The sequence below is a fragment of the Cuculus canorus genome, chromosome 7 (genome assembly GCF_017976375.1).
Source record: "Cuculus canorus isolate bCucCan1 chromosome 7, bCucCan1.pri, whole genome shotgun sequence".
NCBI classification, from domain to species: domain Eukaryota; kingdom Metazoa; phylum Chordata; class Aves; order Cuculiformes; family Cuculidae; genus Cuculus; species Cuculus canorus.
This window is the reverse complement of record NC_071407.1, coordinates 9,028,903-9,042,550: the sequence shown is the minus strand read 5'-3', so window position 1 is coordinate 9,042,550 and position 13,648 is coordinate 9,028,903. Positions and strand designations below refer to the sequence as shown.

The 13,648-nt window shown below is 38.3% G+C and overlaps 1 protein-coding gene across 2 annotated transcripts in view; it reads right to left on the bottom strand.

Moving 5' to 3' along the window:
• The window catches only part of JMJD1C (jumonji domain containing 1C), a 159,951-nt gene that overhangs the window by 102,775 nt on the left and 43,528 nt on the right, over positions 1-13,648 (bottom strand). For both annotated transcript variants that reach the window (XM_054070966.1, XM_054070967.1), the window contains exon 2: positions 4,371-4,535. In XM_054070966.1, the coding sequence (XP_053926941.1) occupies positions 4,371-4,535 (165 nt within the window). The remainder of the gene's footprint in view (positions 1-4,370; positions 4,536-13,648) is intronic.

Here is a 13,648-nt window from a genome sequence, read left to right as displayed (position 1 = left end):
ACAAACCATACCTAGTATAACAAGGGAAACCCCCAATCCATTCCCTGTGCCTGTAAGTAACCTTCCCAGGCACTCCGCTTTGCCCTGCCTGCTAAACAAACCTCAGTCCCATTTCTCATCATATTAGATTGACTCAAATAGTTTTGTCCTTGACATCTACCTTGCACAAAACTGCCAGTTTCTTTTAAAAGGAAAAGGTCAAAACACAATACTTTTCCTTCCCCTACAGTATTCTCTTCCTTTCTTGTTGTAAGTGCAGAAGTTTCTCATGTGCGCTCCCACTCAACACAGTCAGTTTTCCTTATCTCCAATTCCAGTCCTTTTCTTTCCAATCTCTGGTATTCTCCTAGCTCCTTTTCCTGAAAGTACGAACTTCCTATAATCTCAAATTCCTTTTATCTTAATTGCATTTTCAATTACCCTTCTTCCCTTATTTTCTGTCCAGGATGATAGAACAAGTCCCTTAAAACGCCTGCCTTAAATGTCTGTCTGTCATTTCTATATGTAGACCTTCAGTGATAAATCTTCAGTTCACATTACTGAAGTTTCCAAAACCCTCTTCCCGATAAAATTATCAAGAAAAGACACTGAGTCCACACCTTCCTATGCCTTAAACATATAAAGTTGATGCTAAAAAACCTGAACTGCTATCTAGCTTTCTACCACGTTGACCTTTCCCAGTTAGTTTCACTTTAAACTTTTCTCCCACGTTATTCTATTGTTCTCTAAAATGCCTCTAGCACCTGTCCTTAGTCCCCCTTTTCTCCCTCTACACTTTATTTCTAGGTATTTAAATATGCAATTAGAAAGACAGTAATTAAATCCAAACTGACAGCTCACAGAAGCATTCTGTTCTGTCTCCTTTAATGCCCTGGCTCCAATCTGTCACCCTGCCTACACACTTACTCCCATCTCCCTTGTTGGCTGCTGAGGGAATACCATCATACTCATAAGACTTCAGGCTGAGCTGTGTTGTAGGCATGATTTTATCATTGATCTCTAACATCCTTTTGCCCAACCTACTTGTACCTCAGGGAGATAAATTGACTCCCCTATAATGCAACTATTCTTATCCACCTAAAGATCAAATATGTGTAGCCACCGTCTCAATTGCCTTAAAGTTGTTTCCTGAGAAATTAAAAAATCAATTTTGCCTCATTTCTGAAGCACTTCTAATTCTCCAAGCCCATCACTCCCCTCTTTTTCTATCTTTGTAGCACACTCCCCTTGTTTACCAAACTAAGCAGATGCCTTCAATTTCAAGGTCTTACCTATGCTACTTTTCTTAATGCCTTAATGTGGACTCATCATGCACTTCCACCTCCATACCAAAATGCACAGTTTTTCTCCTATGCCACTCCCTTGGCTGAGAAGTTTCCTTCTGCATTGACATCCGTAAAACATCTCCATTACTTAGGTAAACAAGTGTTACCAAATGCTCTCTTCCCCATTATCTAAACTATATTTATATTGACATGACTTATCACAACTGCCATTTCTCAATGCTTCACGATAGTCTTTTCTTCTACCCTGTAAATACCCTTCACATAGGGTAACTTCCAATTACTCCAGTCAGCCAAGAAATTCTCCACTCTTTCCAGAAAATCATCTGACAAGAAGGAAAAGTACTTTGATTACAGCATGAACAACCTAAGGCATTGCACTTCCCCTCTTTGACAGACCTGCAAAGTGGCCCGCTAACAGGTATCTGGTCAACGTCACCACAGTGACCCTAACACCAGTAAACATCTTGCTGCCAGAAGGACTCCAGGCTCTTTACAGTCAACTTTTCACCTCTGGAGTGAATGAAGGCAGGAGCCCTAGTAAAAGAAATTGTGATCATATCATGACAGAAACTGTATTCAGTAGATATCTGTCCCTCCTCTGTTAGCTGGTTTCTAAACAAAGAGAAAGAGGCAGTACTTCTCATCTCCTCCCTTTTCAAGTATCTGACATAAGAACCTAACATCTTAAAACATAGTTACATGAGTTCAACAGACCTCAATAGCAGCTACACCTCAGGCATTTAAAACCAGCAAACATTTGTGACCAACTTGCATTCTACCAATTTCACCTGTAGAATGCAGATCACATTGTATCACACAATTGAGTAATAAAAGAAATCAGTAATTGTGCAGTACCCTCACACACATCAGACTGATGATGGCCCCCAGGAAACTACAGACCTTGTCTTCTGATCAGGTTTGAACACCATACAGCAGATATCGCAGGCTGATCAAACAAGAGAAAAGCAGAATGATGATCATCTAAATAAACAAGCATTTTCCAGTCATTGCACGAAAAAGGCAAAGACCCTGTAGAACTACTACACAAAGCATGCTTAAATATTGCTTTGCTGCATACCAAGTAAAGCACAGCTATTGATACCAGAACTTCAGGAAGTTTCTATGGAAGGAATCTGGTCGAGCTAGATTTAATAACCTGTATCTGCTCTCTCCCTCAAATCTGGGCTTTCTGGAATGGATGACTAGAAGCTTTGACTGAGAAGACAACTGCTAGAACACCTGTAGGCAGGCCAAGTACAAATTCTGAAAACTTGTCATCTTTAACACCCAGAAACCAAGATGACAAACTATACCAGCCCCACTTCATATGATTTCAATTTTTTAATTGAAAAGCAGGAGATTTATCTTTTGCACACCATCTTCATCATGTCTATTGGCTACTTCGAGATCCCAAATATTAAAACAAGAATTAAAAAATTGATAAGATCAAAGAGAAAACATTTCTGCCTTCTGCTGGACCTGCATAAATTTGAAAGTATACACCAAGAGAAAGGTGCAACTAATACATCTCACATTAGCAAAGCTACACTTTTAACTTGGGAGCAGGATCAGCAGCAGGACTAGAATACTCTGCTGAAATATACCCCTTCCAAAGCCAAGAAGGATCTCTATCCTAGAGGGTGAGGTTAAAAGCATGTAAAATAGCAGAGTACTTTGATACTAAGTTCTAAGTTGTTAACAGATTTTAAAATACCTATCTCAATCGATGAGAGATGGGTGGCTTCAAAGAGCAAATGACACAACTCCCTAAAACTAAAAATTCTTGCTCAAGGATATACTACTGACATGAAACAGAAAATCTGCCTGCACAAGCAAATATACAAAACAGCCTGTACATCCAGAAAGTTAAATTGTTTTACTGAAGCACATTAGCATAAACACGTAATGAGAGTCAAGTAGAAATATTAACTGAAGAGCAGAAGAGTCCATCGTGAACTGTCTATGCAACTTTGACACCACTAAGCTGCCCTGAACAGCCTGCTTCATGACCTTCAGCACAACAGGTCCAACCACAGTTCCAGAAAAATGATCATGTGAAAGCATTTTAGAGAGTTCATCAAGTGAGATGAGTCATCAAGCGATGAGAGCACGAAGGGGGTATGTCAATGAAACATCGATACAGCTGAAGTCCAAAGGAAATACAAATACCATCATCTCAACTTATTACGACTATAATTTTCTAAAAATCCAAGACTGAAGTTATAGACACTGAGCTTAATGTAAAGTATATCTAAGATTTCCCATCTTCACCATTTTGACAAGTCTGTTGGAGTTCCCTTTCCCTTGCTGGTCCATCTTCCCAAACTCAATACAAAACAAACATATCTGATACAGTAGGTTCCTGAAACCTCACATCTATTTGGCTCTTCTGAAGACTTTGACAGCACTACTAGTTTCTTTGGAGAAAAAAAATGAATATATGTTTATTGCTTATCAGATAATCTCATCAGATCCTCAGTATTCAGCAGGTCTATCTAAAGACACATCAAAACCGGACACAACCTCTTAGCAGTTCTCTCAGCAGCTTTAATGTTTGGGCATCAGTCTAGACAGAATGAGAGTTACAAGTATCATCTCAAAAGCCAGGCAAGCAATCACTATTTACTTTATTGATTGATCTGTGTTCACTTTTCTCATCTGTCTGAACTCTAACCTGAATTCCAGATACACTCAGTTCACACAAAGAAGGTATGACAAGTTTAAGGGTTTATTTTTCACCATAGTTTCAGTCTCCCACAGAGCAGCAAGATGTGTTGCTGTTACGTTTATATTTGTAATATGCTTTGACTAAGTAAAGTGCTATTAGTTCTATCATATACCTCAGAGACTAGGTTTGCAGTGCTCTAAACTGATTAAAAAATTAAGACGAGTGATGTATCACATCACTCCCACCCTTCCAATACAAGTATGTTTTATTAGTATTTTCTTATCCTTTTCTTACTTTCCTCCCCCTCATGCTCACCACTTTCCACTACCACTCAGGTAACCTAGACGGTTTCCTAAGAAGGACAGAATTAAAGAGATTAAAATAGTTTTGTAAAAGCAATTGCTCAAGTATCTCACCAATGCAGGCCATTGAACTTGTTTGATCTTTGATCCCTGAGTCTGGCTTGGGTCTTTTCTTTTCACCCAGACCAGCTGGTACTCCACCAGGAAGGTTGCAAAATCTTCATAAACTTTAACCCATTCTCGCTTTTCCCATTCGAGGTCATCAAATTCCACATATACCTGCAGAAAATTAAGAACAGGAAAGGACACACATTATTACATATATGCAGTATGTGCGTGTCTACACTTGTGGAAGTAATCGGTCTTAAAATTTAATGCAAGAGCTTAATATCATCCATTTTACTATTATGGTATTGAAATTATATAATCAGTTCCTACATCACAGCATAAATTTTCCTTGGCAGCACATTTGTGCCAAGAGAGGAGGATTACCTTTGCTAAAACACTATCATTAAACATTGGGTATCTTATCTCACAAAAGAAAAGTGTAACACTAGGTATTTTCTAGTATTGTTCAAGAACTGCATTCAGCTCTTTACATGACAGTAAATAAGTTTTAAGAATAATTCTCATTCTCAGTTCAAATACTTGTCATATACTACAAACCAACCAAAGAAACACTGTTTCAAGGCAAAAAAAAAAAAAAAAAGCGCCATTTGGAACAGAACTAGAAAGCATTCCCTGAGCCAGCTGACTCTCCTTATACAAGCAAGCCCAACACATAGCACCTAACAGAAGCAGCTCTGTTTCTCTGTATTTCTATCCTCCTGGAATCTTACTCCTTGAGGGAGGAGGGGAACAATCCCACATTTTTTGTTTACAGCTAAATGAATTTGGAGCAAATTTGCAACTATTTGATCTTGTGCCATCCCTGTCTTGTAGGTTATACAGTTCTCCAACACATTCTGAAGAGAAAAAAAACATACCTTCCCTCAGCTGCATTCACTAAGCTGAACATGCCAAACCTTTTGCTTCTCCTGTTAAGGGAAGAGGGAACTTGGAGCCAAAAAGTTATCCAAAAGCTACCTGCATTAACAAATACAAACTCTTCTAAACCCATTACATTTCAAAATTACTGCATTTATTTAAAATTTAAAAAACCCTCAACATAATAAATTATTTTCTTTTCCAAATTACAAGAAAATGCTTAAGAAAAAACAGCTGGCTTTATTAAAAAGTCACTACTTGTCACACAAACGGGAGAAGAAAGAAAGATGCTTTGCTACTCTCCTGAATTTCAACTCTGAGCCACACCCACAACAACTTCTGAAACCGGCGTTTCTTCCTCTATCTGCTTCCAAGAACTTAAATCACTGTCACAGAAATATTCTTGTCTTTTTAACTTTGGTTAATTTTAGGCCTGCAACATACTTCCTCGTCTAGACTTTCTGTCTCACACTTTCCAAATGTGTACTATGGTGCTCCTTCCCATCTTGTCCTCCTCTCTTCTTCATACACAACTTAAACTTGCACCAAGCCCCTTCTCACTCCTGTATCAAAATTCACCATCCCAACTTTCCCCCTAGATATTCTTTTCTTAACACATATTACTCCCATTCTGTTTCTACACAGTCTTTTCCCCTTCTCTCTTTAAAGCATCAGATTAAGCAGATAACTCACTGCAGTTACTTTCTTCTATGACAGCCCACTATTGCATCTCCATTTATAATCTGTCCAAATAAAAAGTAAATAGCTGATTCTCCTGTCAAGCTATGCTCAGTCTACCCATTTACCTCACTGATCCCCCTCCCCACAACCTCCACGAACTGCTCACGATTCCAACTAACCACAGCTATCACTCACTGCTCACCCAACTCCCTCATCACCTCTCTACCACATACTGACACTTGTCATCCCTGTCAGCGTGCACATTGTCACCAATGTCATATTCACGTCCAACTCATTTTCTTTCTTGCCTCGTCTTAACTGCTGGGTCAAGGCAGTGTGCGTGCAGGGCAGTTGCCTGCATTACATACTGTTCCTTCTTTATTTCCCCAGGACAAAGCCTTCCCTCTGGATTCACCACCTCGACATCTGGAATTTCCACTGTTCGCCTGCTGCCACTCCTCCCACACGTCATTACCCTGGCTGGTCACATCATCCGCAATCTCTGCATCACCTCGTTCATCAACACAACTACTCATCTACCTTTTCTCTTTGATCATTTCACTCACCGAAACTATCAGGAAACTACTGCAAGTCTTTGCAGTGGCATGAGAATTGGCCCTACAGAAGTTTTTATACAAAACTATCCTCTCACCTCAATTGTTCATTATTAGAGCTATTGCCTGTTATTCTAACAGAGCAAGTAGAAAGCAGCAGCAAAACCTCAAAACCAAAAATCCTAAGTTGATACCTTTCACTAAAACACATTTTTTGATAACTTTATTTCTATATATCAATTTTAAAATACTTAAAAGTTTCAGAATAATAATTTCTCAATCAGTGCTTTAGAGCACTGGCAAGAAAGCATATCTTATCTCAAATCATCTTAGCAGTATCTTGTATTTGCAGCTACTTTGAACGTTTCTAAAGAGAAATTTATTTCTCCACTTGATCAAATCACAATATTTAAAGACAAACTTCCGTGACAGTACAGTCAAAATTCATTCTCTGAAGTCACCTCCTCCTGGCTCCTCCTCCAGCAAATTCCACTCAATTATTCTGGACTGGTCAAGTAGTTTTATTTTTAATATCTGGAAAGACATTTCACTTGGGGAGTCTACAACAGAGGTTAAGCACCAGACCTCACACAGCAGTGAATTAAAAAAACAGGAGGCCAGGAGAATCAAGTGAATAAGTGTTTTATACTTATCTGTGTTTTTCAAAGCCAGAGTTAGCAGTTTAGAAACAACCACACTGAAACATACTGTATTTTTTGGACACTAGCCAAAGCTTGTGGATAACTGTGACATGGATCTAGTGTTTGTGTGCAAGTTTTGCACCCCAAATAAACCGAAATCCGGTGCAATGGCAGTGGGAGCTATTGCTGAGCTATCTGCAGAGTCTCCTGGCACTGTGTAATCAGATCTTCAAAGGAGCAGTTCCAAGAAAAGTGGAGAATGGAGTGTGGCGCAGAGCCAGGCTGCCATTGCCCAGGGCACCATATTCCTCCTCCAGTACGATATACACACAACTTTACTTGGGAATTACTTCTGCCAGCTTCCACCACAATCAGGCTTCGATGCCAAGACTATTAACTATCTGCTGGCTCTTCAAAGTTCAGTTTTGAAAGGCAAAACCAACACAAATGAAACACAGAGCCCAATCCTTCACAATTCTCTTTTTTTGTTAGGAAATACTTAAATCAGGAAAATCCATTATGAATTTTTCTAATGCAACAGTAAAGCCTCTGAAGGACACAGGCCGCTGCTTTCTCTGCACACTGACCTACCGCACAGAGAAGAGTGGTATCCCAAGCAGCACAGTTTATGAAAGGGAGTAAAAAGGGGAGAGGAGGAGGAAAGGAAGCAATCCAGCAATGTATGCCAGCAAAATGAAATGCAGAGCCAAAGTCAGACCCCCTAAGGAACACAAAGGCTGAAAATATTTAATCTTTCTTGCTTCACTGATGAAACTCTGTACAGCAAGAAACTCTGCATTTGCCTCCCTATAAGGGTAAATGTTGATTTTGAGATTTTTCAGCCAAATTTCCCTTCCTTGCCTTGTCAGCTCTACAGAGGTTTGTGTTCCCAGAGCGGCTGAAGTCTTCTCACCATGTATGCACTCACTTGCGTAAAAAGGAGAAATTCCCACTGGGATGATATTATAAATATAATTGGCACTAATGTGCTAATTTTGTAACTCACTACTACTTTCCAACAGGAAGCAGCATAAGCTTTTAACATGCTTTTCCAAGTAAAGCAAGACAACAAATTAATTTCCAACAAAGCCAGCCAAACAATTGCAACAAAATATTGCTGTTTCAAAGCCAAACCACAACAATCGTGGTGAAATCCTCCACATTTAGCACTGTGATCCAGTTTTCCAGACAATTCCGCTCCAAATTCTGAAATCCTTTAAACTGTCATGAAATTTGCAAATCTGCAAATTTGGCTTATAATGCTAAAAAGCATTGTCCACGCACCACTCACTTTGTTGAAATCATCTGAGTAGGTGGATGCTATTTCTAACTCCTCCATCAAGAGCAGTGGAAGGGTTGCTCACGGGCTGGTCCCTGCTGAAGACACCTGCAGCGTTAACAATTCAAAGGCTGACTTCAGGTTAGGCTTGCCCTGGCAAAAGCTCCAGGCAGTACGGCTACAATAATCATTAAGAACTTGTTTCATTTCAAGGCAAAGTAACCTCTGTAATAGGGAAACAGTGCCCCATAGCATTTAGTTGAAACATTTCTAATCTGGTGTGCTAAAATGATCCATACATCTGATCTGTTATTAATATAATGCAAGTTCTGCTTTCCCTCCTAAGGGAGGAGTGCACAGTGTCCACGTCAGCACCTAAAGAATGCTGTCAAAATATTTATTTCTTGGGGAAAAAAAAAAACCACAAGCAATCTTTCTTTAGGTGTTTTTAATAAGGCAAAGAAAACAATTCTACTTTTGCAGCACATGGAACAGTCTTTCATCAACATGAATTCGGCTGATGACTTGAAGGCCAGTGCCAGGGCACATCCTATGGATTTTCAGAACATTAAATTAAAAGAAAGAAACAGACTATTACACCATGTGTATTGAAATGCACATATACTTTATATGCCATTTATCTCAAAACTCAGGTGCTAAACTTTTTCTGTGGAATTCAAAAGTCTTAGTTACACAATTTAAAATTTACTCAAAATTTTTAGCGTGTCATCAAGCATGAAAAAACAGTTGCCAATTTTCCAATCTTGCAATGTACCATCTGTTAAATACAAGGATGTAAATCCTCTAAGTAATACAGCAGAAATGTACTTGAAAATGTGAAAGCATTAAAAAAACAGGTTTCAACTGCAATAAATAAAACCATCTACAAGTTTTGTGGGGTTTTGTTTTGTCTTTAAAGCCCATAGTATCATCAGAGGAAAATAAATATTCCTGTTTGATGATCCCAATTTACACACAGTAACCAGGAGGAGAATCAGAAACTACATTACAAGATGTCAGGCCAGAATTACCAAATTAGCAAACAAAATGCAAGTCCAAGTTTGCTTTTCCCTCCCCATATTCTCCAGTGTTAACTCCACTCTGTAAATGCTCATTCTGGGGCACACACAGTTTACGGGCTGTTTAAGAGTGGCTTATTCTTGGCCCAGTAAAAGGGTGCTGGGAGTTTCCTGGGTTTGAGAGAAAATCTACCTTCAGAAAAGAAAATCCAAGGAGTCAAGTGAGCAGTCAGTGACTCTCTCCTTTCTGACCCTGGAGGCAGTTGGGAGGCAGTAAGTCCAGGTGTCCCAAATGAAACCACCACTGAGAAGAAACGTGGGTTTGAAGTTGGCAGGAAGGTTTCCGGAGGTCTGAACCCCACACAACTCTTAGTGGGCTTTTGTAGCATTGTATGTAGTTTTAAAATAAAACGAAGTAGACTAGCCTCCAAAAAAACTTCTCCATCTACTTATTGAAATGGATGTGATTGCCAAATATCTAACTGGTATAAACTAACACAAGTTGCAAGTACACAGGGAATGGAGCCAATAAGAGTGTTTTCATAAAACTTAATCTTCCCATCCTGTTTCAAATATCCTTGCCTTCTCAGGTTTTTACAGATTTTTTTCTTTGATGGAAATAGCATTACCCAGCAGTCAAGTCTTTCTAAATATATCTTTAACTAATCAAATGCAATCAAAGCATAATTTACTATAAAGCAAAACAGCTTAACACAGTAAAATTATTACTGTGTTATACAAGTGCTACCCATTTCCGCCTGGAAAAGTGGAGAAATAGCAACCAAAGACAGCAGTAAGATTTTCTTGTTTAATAAAGGGCTTGCAACGTTATTCTACGCTACCAAAATTCACCCCATCCTACCCATTAGCATTTCATAGTCACTCTACGTTAAAAAACTCACAAAAGAATCATCCTATGATTTCCTTTCTATATTGAAATGCTACACATTTCCATTTTACAAACTCTTCAAGCAGAACAGCACAGAAAAACACGTTTCTGAAAATGTGTTGGCACCAGTCCATACAGCTCAAAACCACATGGAACAGCTGAAATAATGGCAATAGATTGGTCTTAAACTATCAAATTCTTTAGGATTAAAAGATTGGGTTTATTGCCTCCATGTAGCCTTAAAAACAGCCAACATTTTTACTGCAAACCAGACATATTCCCAAGTACAAAAATTTCCTGTACATTTATAGACAAGAAAGTACTTACTCTCGACAAAGAAATACTATGTGTACTGCATACCTTTATAGCAGGGGTAAGCAGACATGCACAACAGTACAGTAAGTCCTTAGGAGACCTGAAAATGTTCTTGACAAAACTGGTCTATGTTTGTTAATCAGATTCCTATAATTCTCCCAATACATAAGGAACATAATAGTTTGTCTCAAAAATGTAAGAGCTCTGCATGAAACTCCTGAGCAGTAGGCAAAAAAAGCTGTTGAAGAAGATACACGTTTTACAGGAAAGAAGACTGAAAGCTCCTTAGAAGATGGGACACATTAATAGTGGTGATTATTTTATGCTATTTCAGCACTTAAAAACATGGAATTGCTTGGACAAATGTTCAAGTCGGCACATCTGTTTTGATAATTTTTGGAGCTTGCAAGCAGTAACAAGAAATTAATGGTTGAAAATTTAATTTTCTCTTAAATGGAAAGAGAAAAAAGTCCTACTACTTGTAGACGAGTTGTGAAAGCAAAAGGACAACTCCTCAAAGATTAAATCCCTTTTGACACATCCTACTACCATAAAATATCACATTCATTATTATGAGGACTTAAATTCTCTGTTCATTCAAAGGAAAATGGAATAGGCATATTATTCCCAAAGCAGTCCCCAGTTATAACCTGGGAAGTCGAAGTCCACAAAAAAAGAGCCTCATTCATGATCTGCAGTGTATTAAGTCTCTGTTGTTTCTGAACTGCCTGGAAATCTCTTTTTTTAACAGCACAATAGTTCTGGGGCTGTCCAGCAGGAATGGACCAACACTTACAGCTTGTAAGCCACTGGAAAACTCCACGTAACAACATCCAGCTACAACTCCTCTGAATTACAGAGAGACAAGCCCTCCAAAATCTCTACTCTCATTACCGAGGAAAAAATGTAATCTGCAGCCTCAGGATCATCTGCTCAAAATGTATAAAACTAGGATATAGAGGAACCTATATCCTTGCTTGAGACACGCAGTGACAAACACGCTCGAGCTGAGGCCGTACTTTTAACTGCCAACATGGCTCATACATTTCATACATAGAAGAATAAGGAAGACGACCCCGCTTGCTCTCAACAGGCTTCTGAATAAACCGGAGATACATGCTTACTGGAAGACATGTCAAATATATACCGTGTACTGGACGGAACAAGACCAGATGTAGCAAATACACGCTTCAATAAACATGAATCTTCAAGGTAGCTTCATTATATAAAGCTTTAAAACACAGAAATCCTACAAACACAGAGGCACCTTCAAAAATCCCAATTCTTTATTTCAAGCAGATGGCAGTCTCAAGATACATTATGGGGAATAAACACAAATATGATCAACACATACAGCTTGTGGTTAATTCTGAAACCTGAAATGCATGCTTGAACACTGACAATAAAGCAGCTTTTGCAGAAATAAATGCAAAGAAAAATGGCTGCAAAAGTGAAGAAAAATACCAGTACTATTCCAACAGCCTGCTGCAGTCTGGAGCTTCGATTGCTAAGCAACCAGCACATCATGTAGAGTACAAAGTAAGATTGCAGGAAAGACAACAGAATAAAAACGCATCGTGCTTGCATGCCCCAGTAGTATCTTTGAAAAATGAAAAAAAAACATTTAAGACACACGTGTCTTTCATTCCTCAATTTGAAATGCATACTCTAAACAGAAAGCTGAAGGGAGAAAGTATGAACTACACTGAACTGTAAGGAAAAAAAAACACTGTTCCCTATATACCACTTAGAGTTTTAAATTAGTTTCTCAAAAACGACTTGTCTCTGATAATCCACAAGAATGCCAAATTTTATTTTAAAAGCTATTTAAATCAGTTAGGTATTTAAAATATCTGACACCCCTATTTTGCAAATCATTTTCAAAATTCAGCTCTTAACAGCAAAGTGAAGTGACATGCAAACCAGAAATTAAACCACAGCTGTACTGGACTTACAAGGAAACCAAAGTCAAAAAGCCCCATTCTGAAAATGCTTTGGATGCCAAAAATACACCAAATTACTCATCCAAAATGAGAAACAGAAGTGACTTATTAAGAGAGCACAAACTATTAAATCATAGCAATGTCTAGTTGCACAGCAACATCTAAAATATACACATCACACAAAAACTTCCTGGTCCTTCATGCTTGAAAAAATCTTTTAAATGCTCCTTACCATCACACAACATAGGAAACTTTGCTTACTACACCTAAATTTCTAAATGTTAATCTCTAAAACCAATTGTAAAGAAGCATACAAACTCTAGAAGGCCTACATATTCAATTTAAAAATAGAGGGAATTTTTAGTTCGAATCAGACATTTGTGATTTTAGATAAGGTGAACAAAAAAACAATTAAAAATTAACTATTTAGTTATTCAAATGGCTGGTTAGAAGCAATTCATATGCACATATATGCACATTTTTTATGTCATACTAAAAGACCAACCAACACCTGTCACTTAATGAGTAATCATTACCGCTAAGTCTCAACTCAAAAAAAGATTATGCTGTTTTTAAACTTTATAAATCTCGTACTTGAAGATCTGACTAAAAAAGTAACAGAACAGAGATAAGACTATTTAACATACTAATTATAAATGGTTAAATGTTAATGGCTTTCAGTCAAGTGTTACAGTGCAATGGCTTGTTAATAAAGACAAAGTTTGTCTAGCAGGTTGTCAGTGGATATAAAGCACTACAGGAGAATAAATTAAAACGCATGGTGAAAGGAACAGGATACTTCCTAGTTAGAACTCACGATTTGCTATTTTTCCTCAGCTCCCAAGTCCAAGTTAACTACAAACAGAAATCTACCTCTCTTGAGGCAGGAAACTTCACTGACTCACCTTGCTAACAGGGTGCAGCTGTAAAGCACTGACAGGGAAACAGAACAACACTTCAGTCTTCCTGGAACAATCTGAACACACACACACACACACACATACAGAGCCTGAGCTTAAGGAGATGAACAGGACCAGGCAGAGAGCCACAATATTTACATGAGTCTTCTGCGATGTCACTCCAG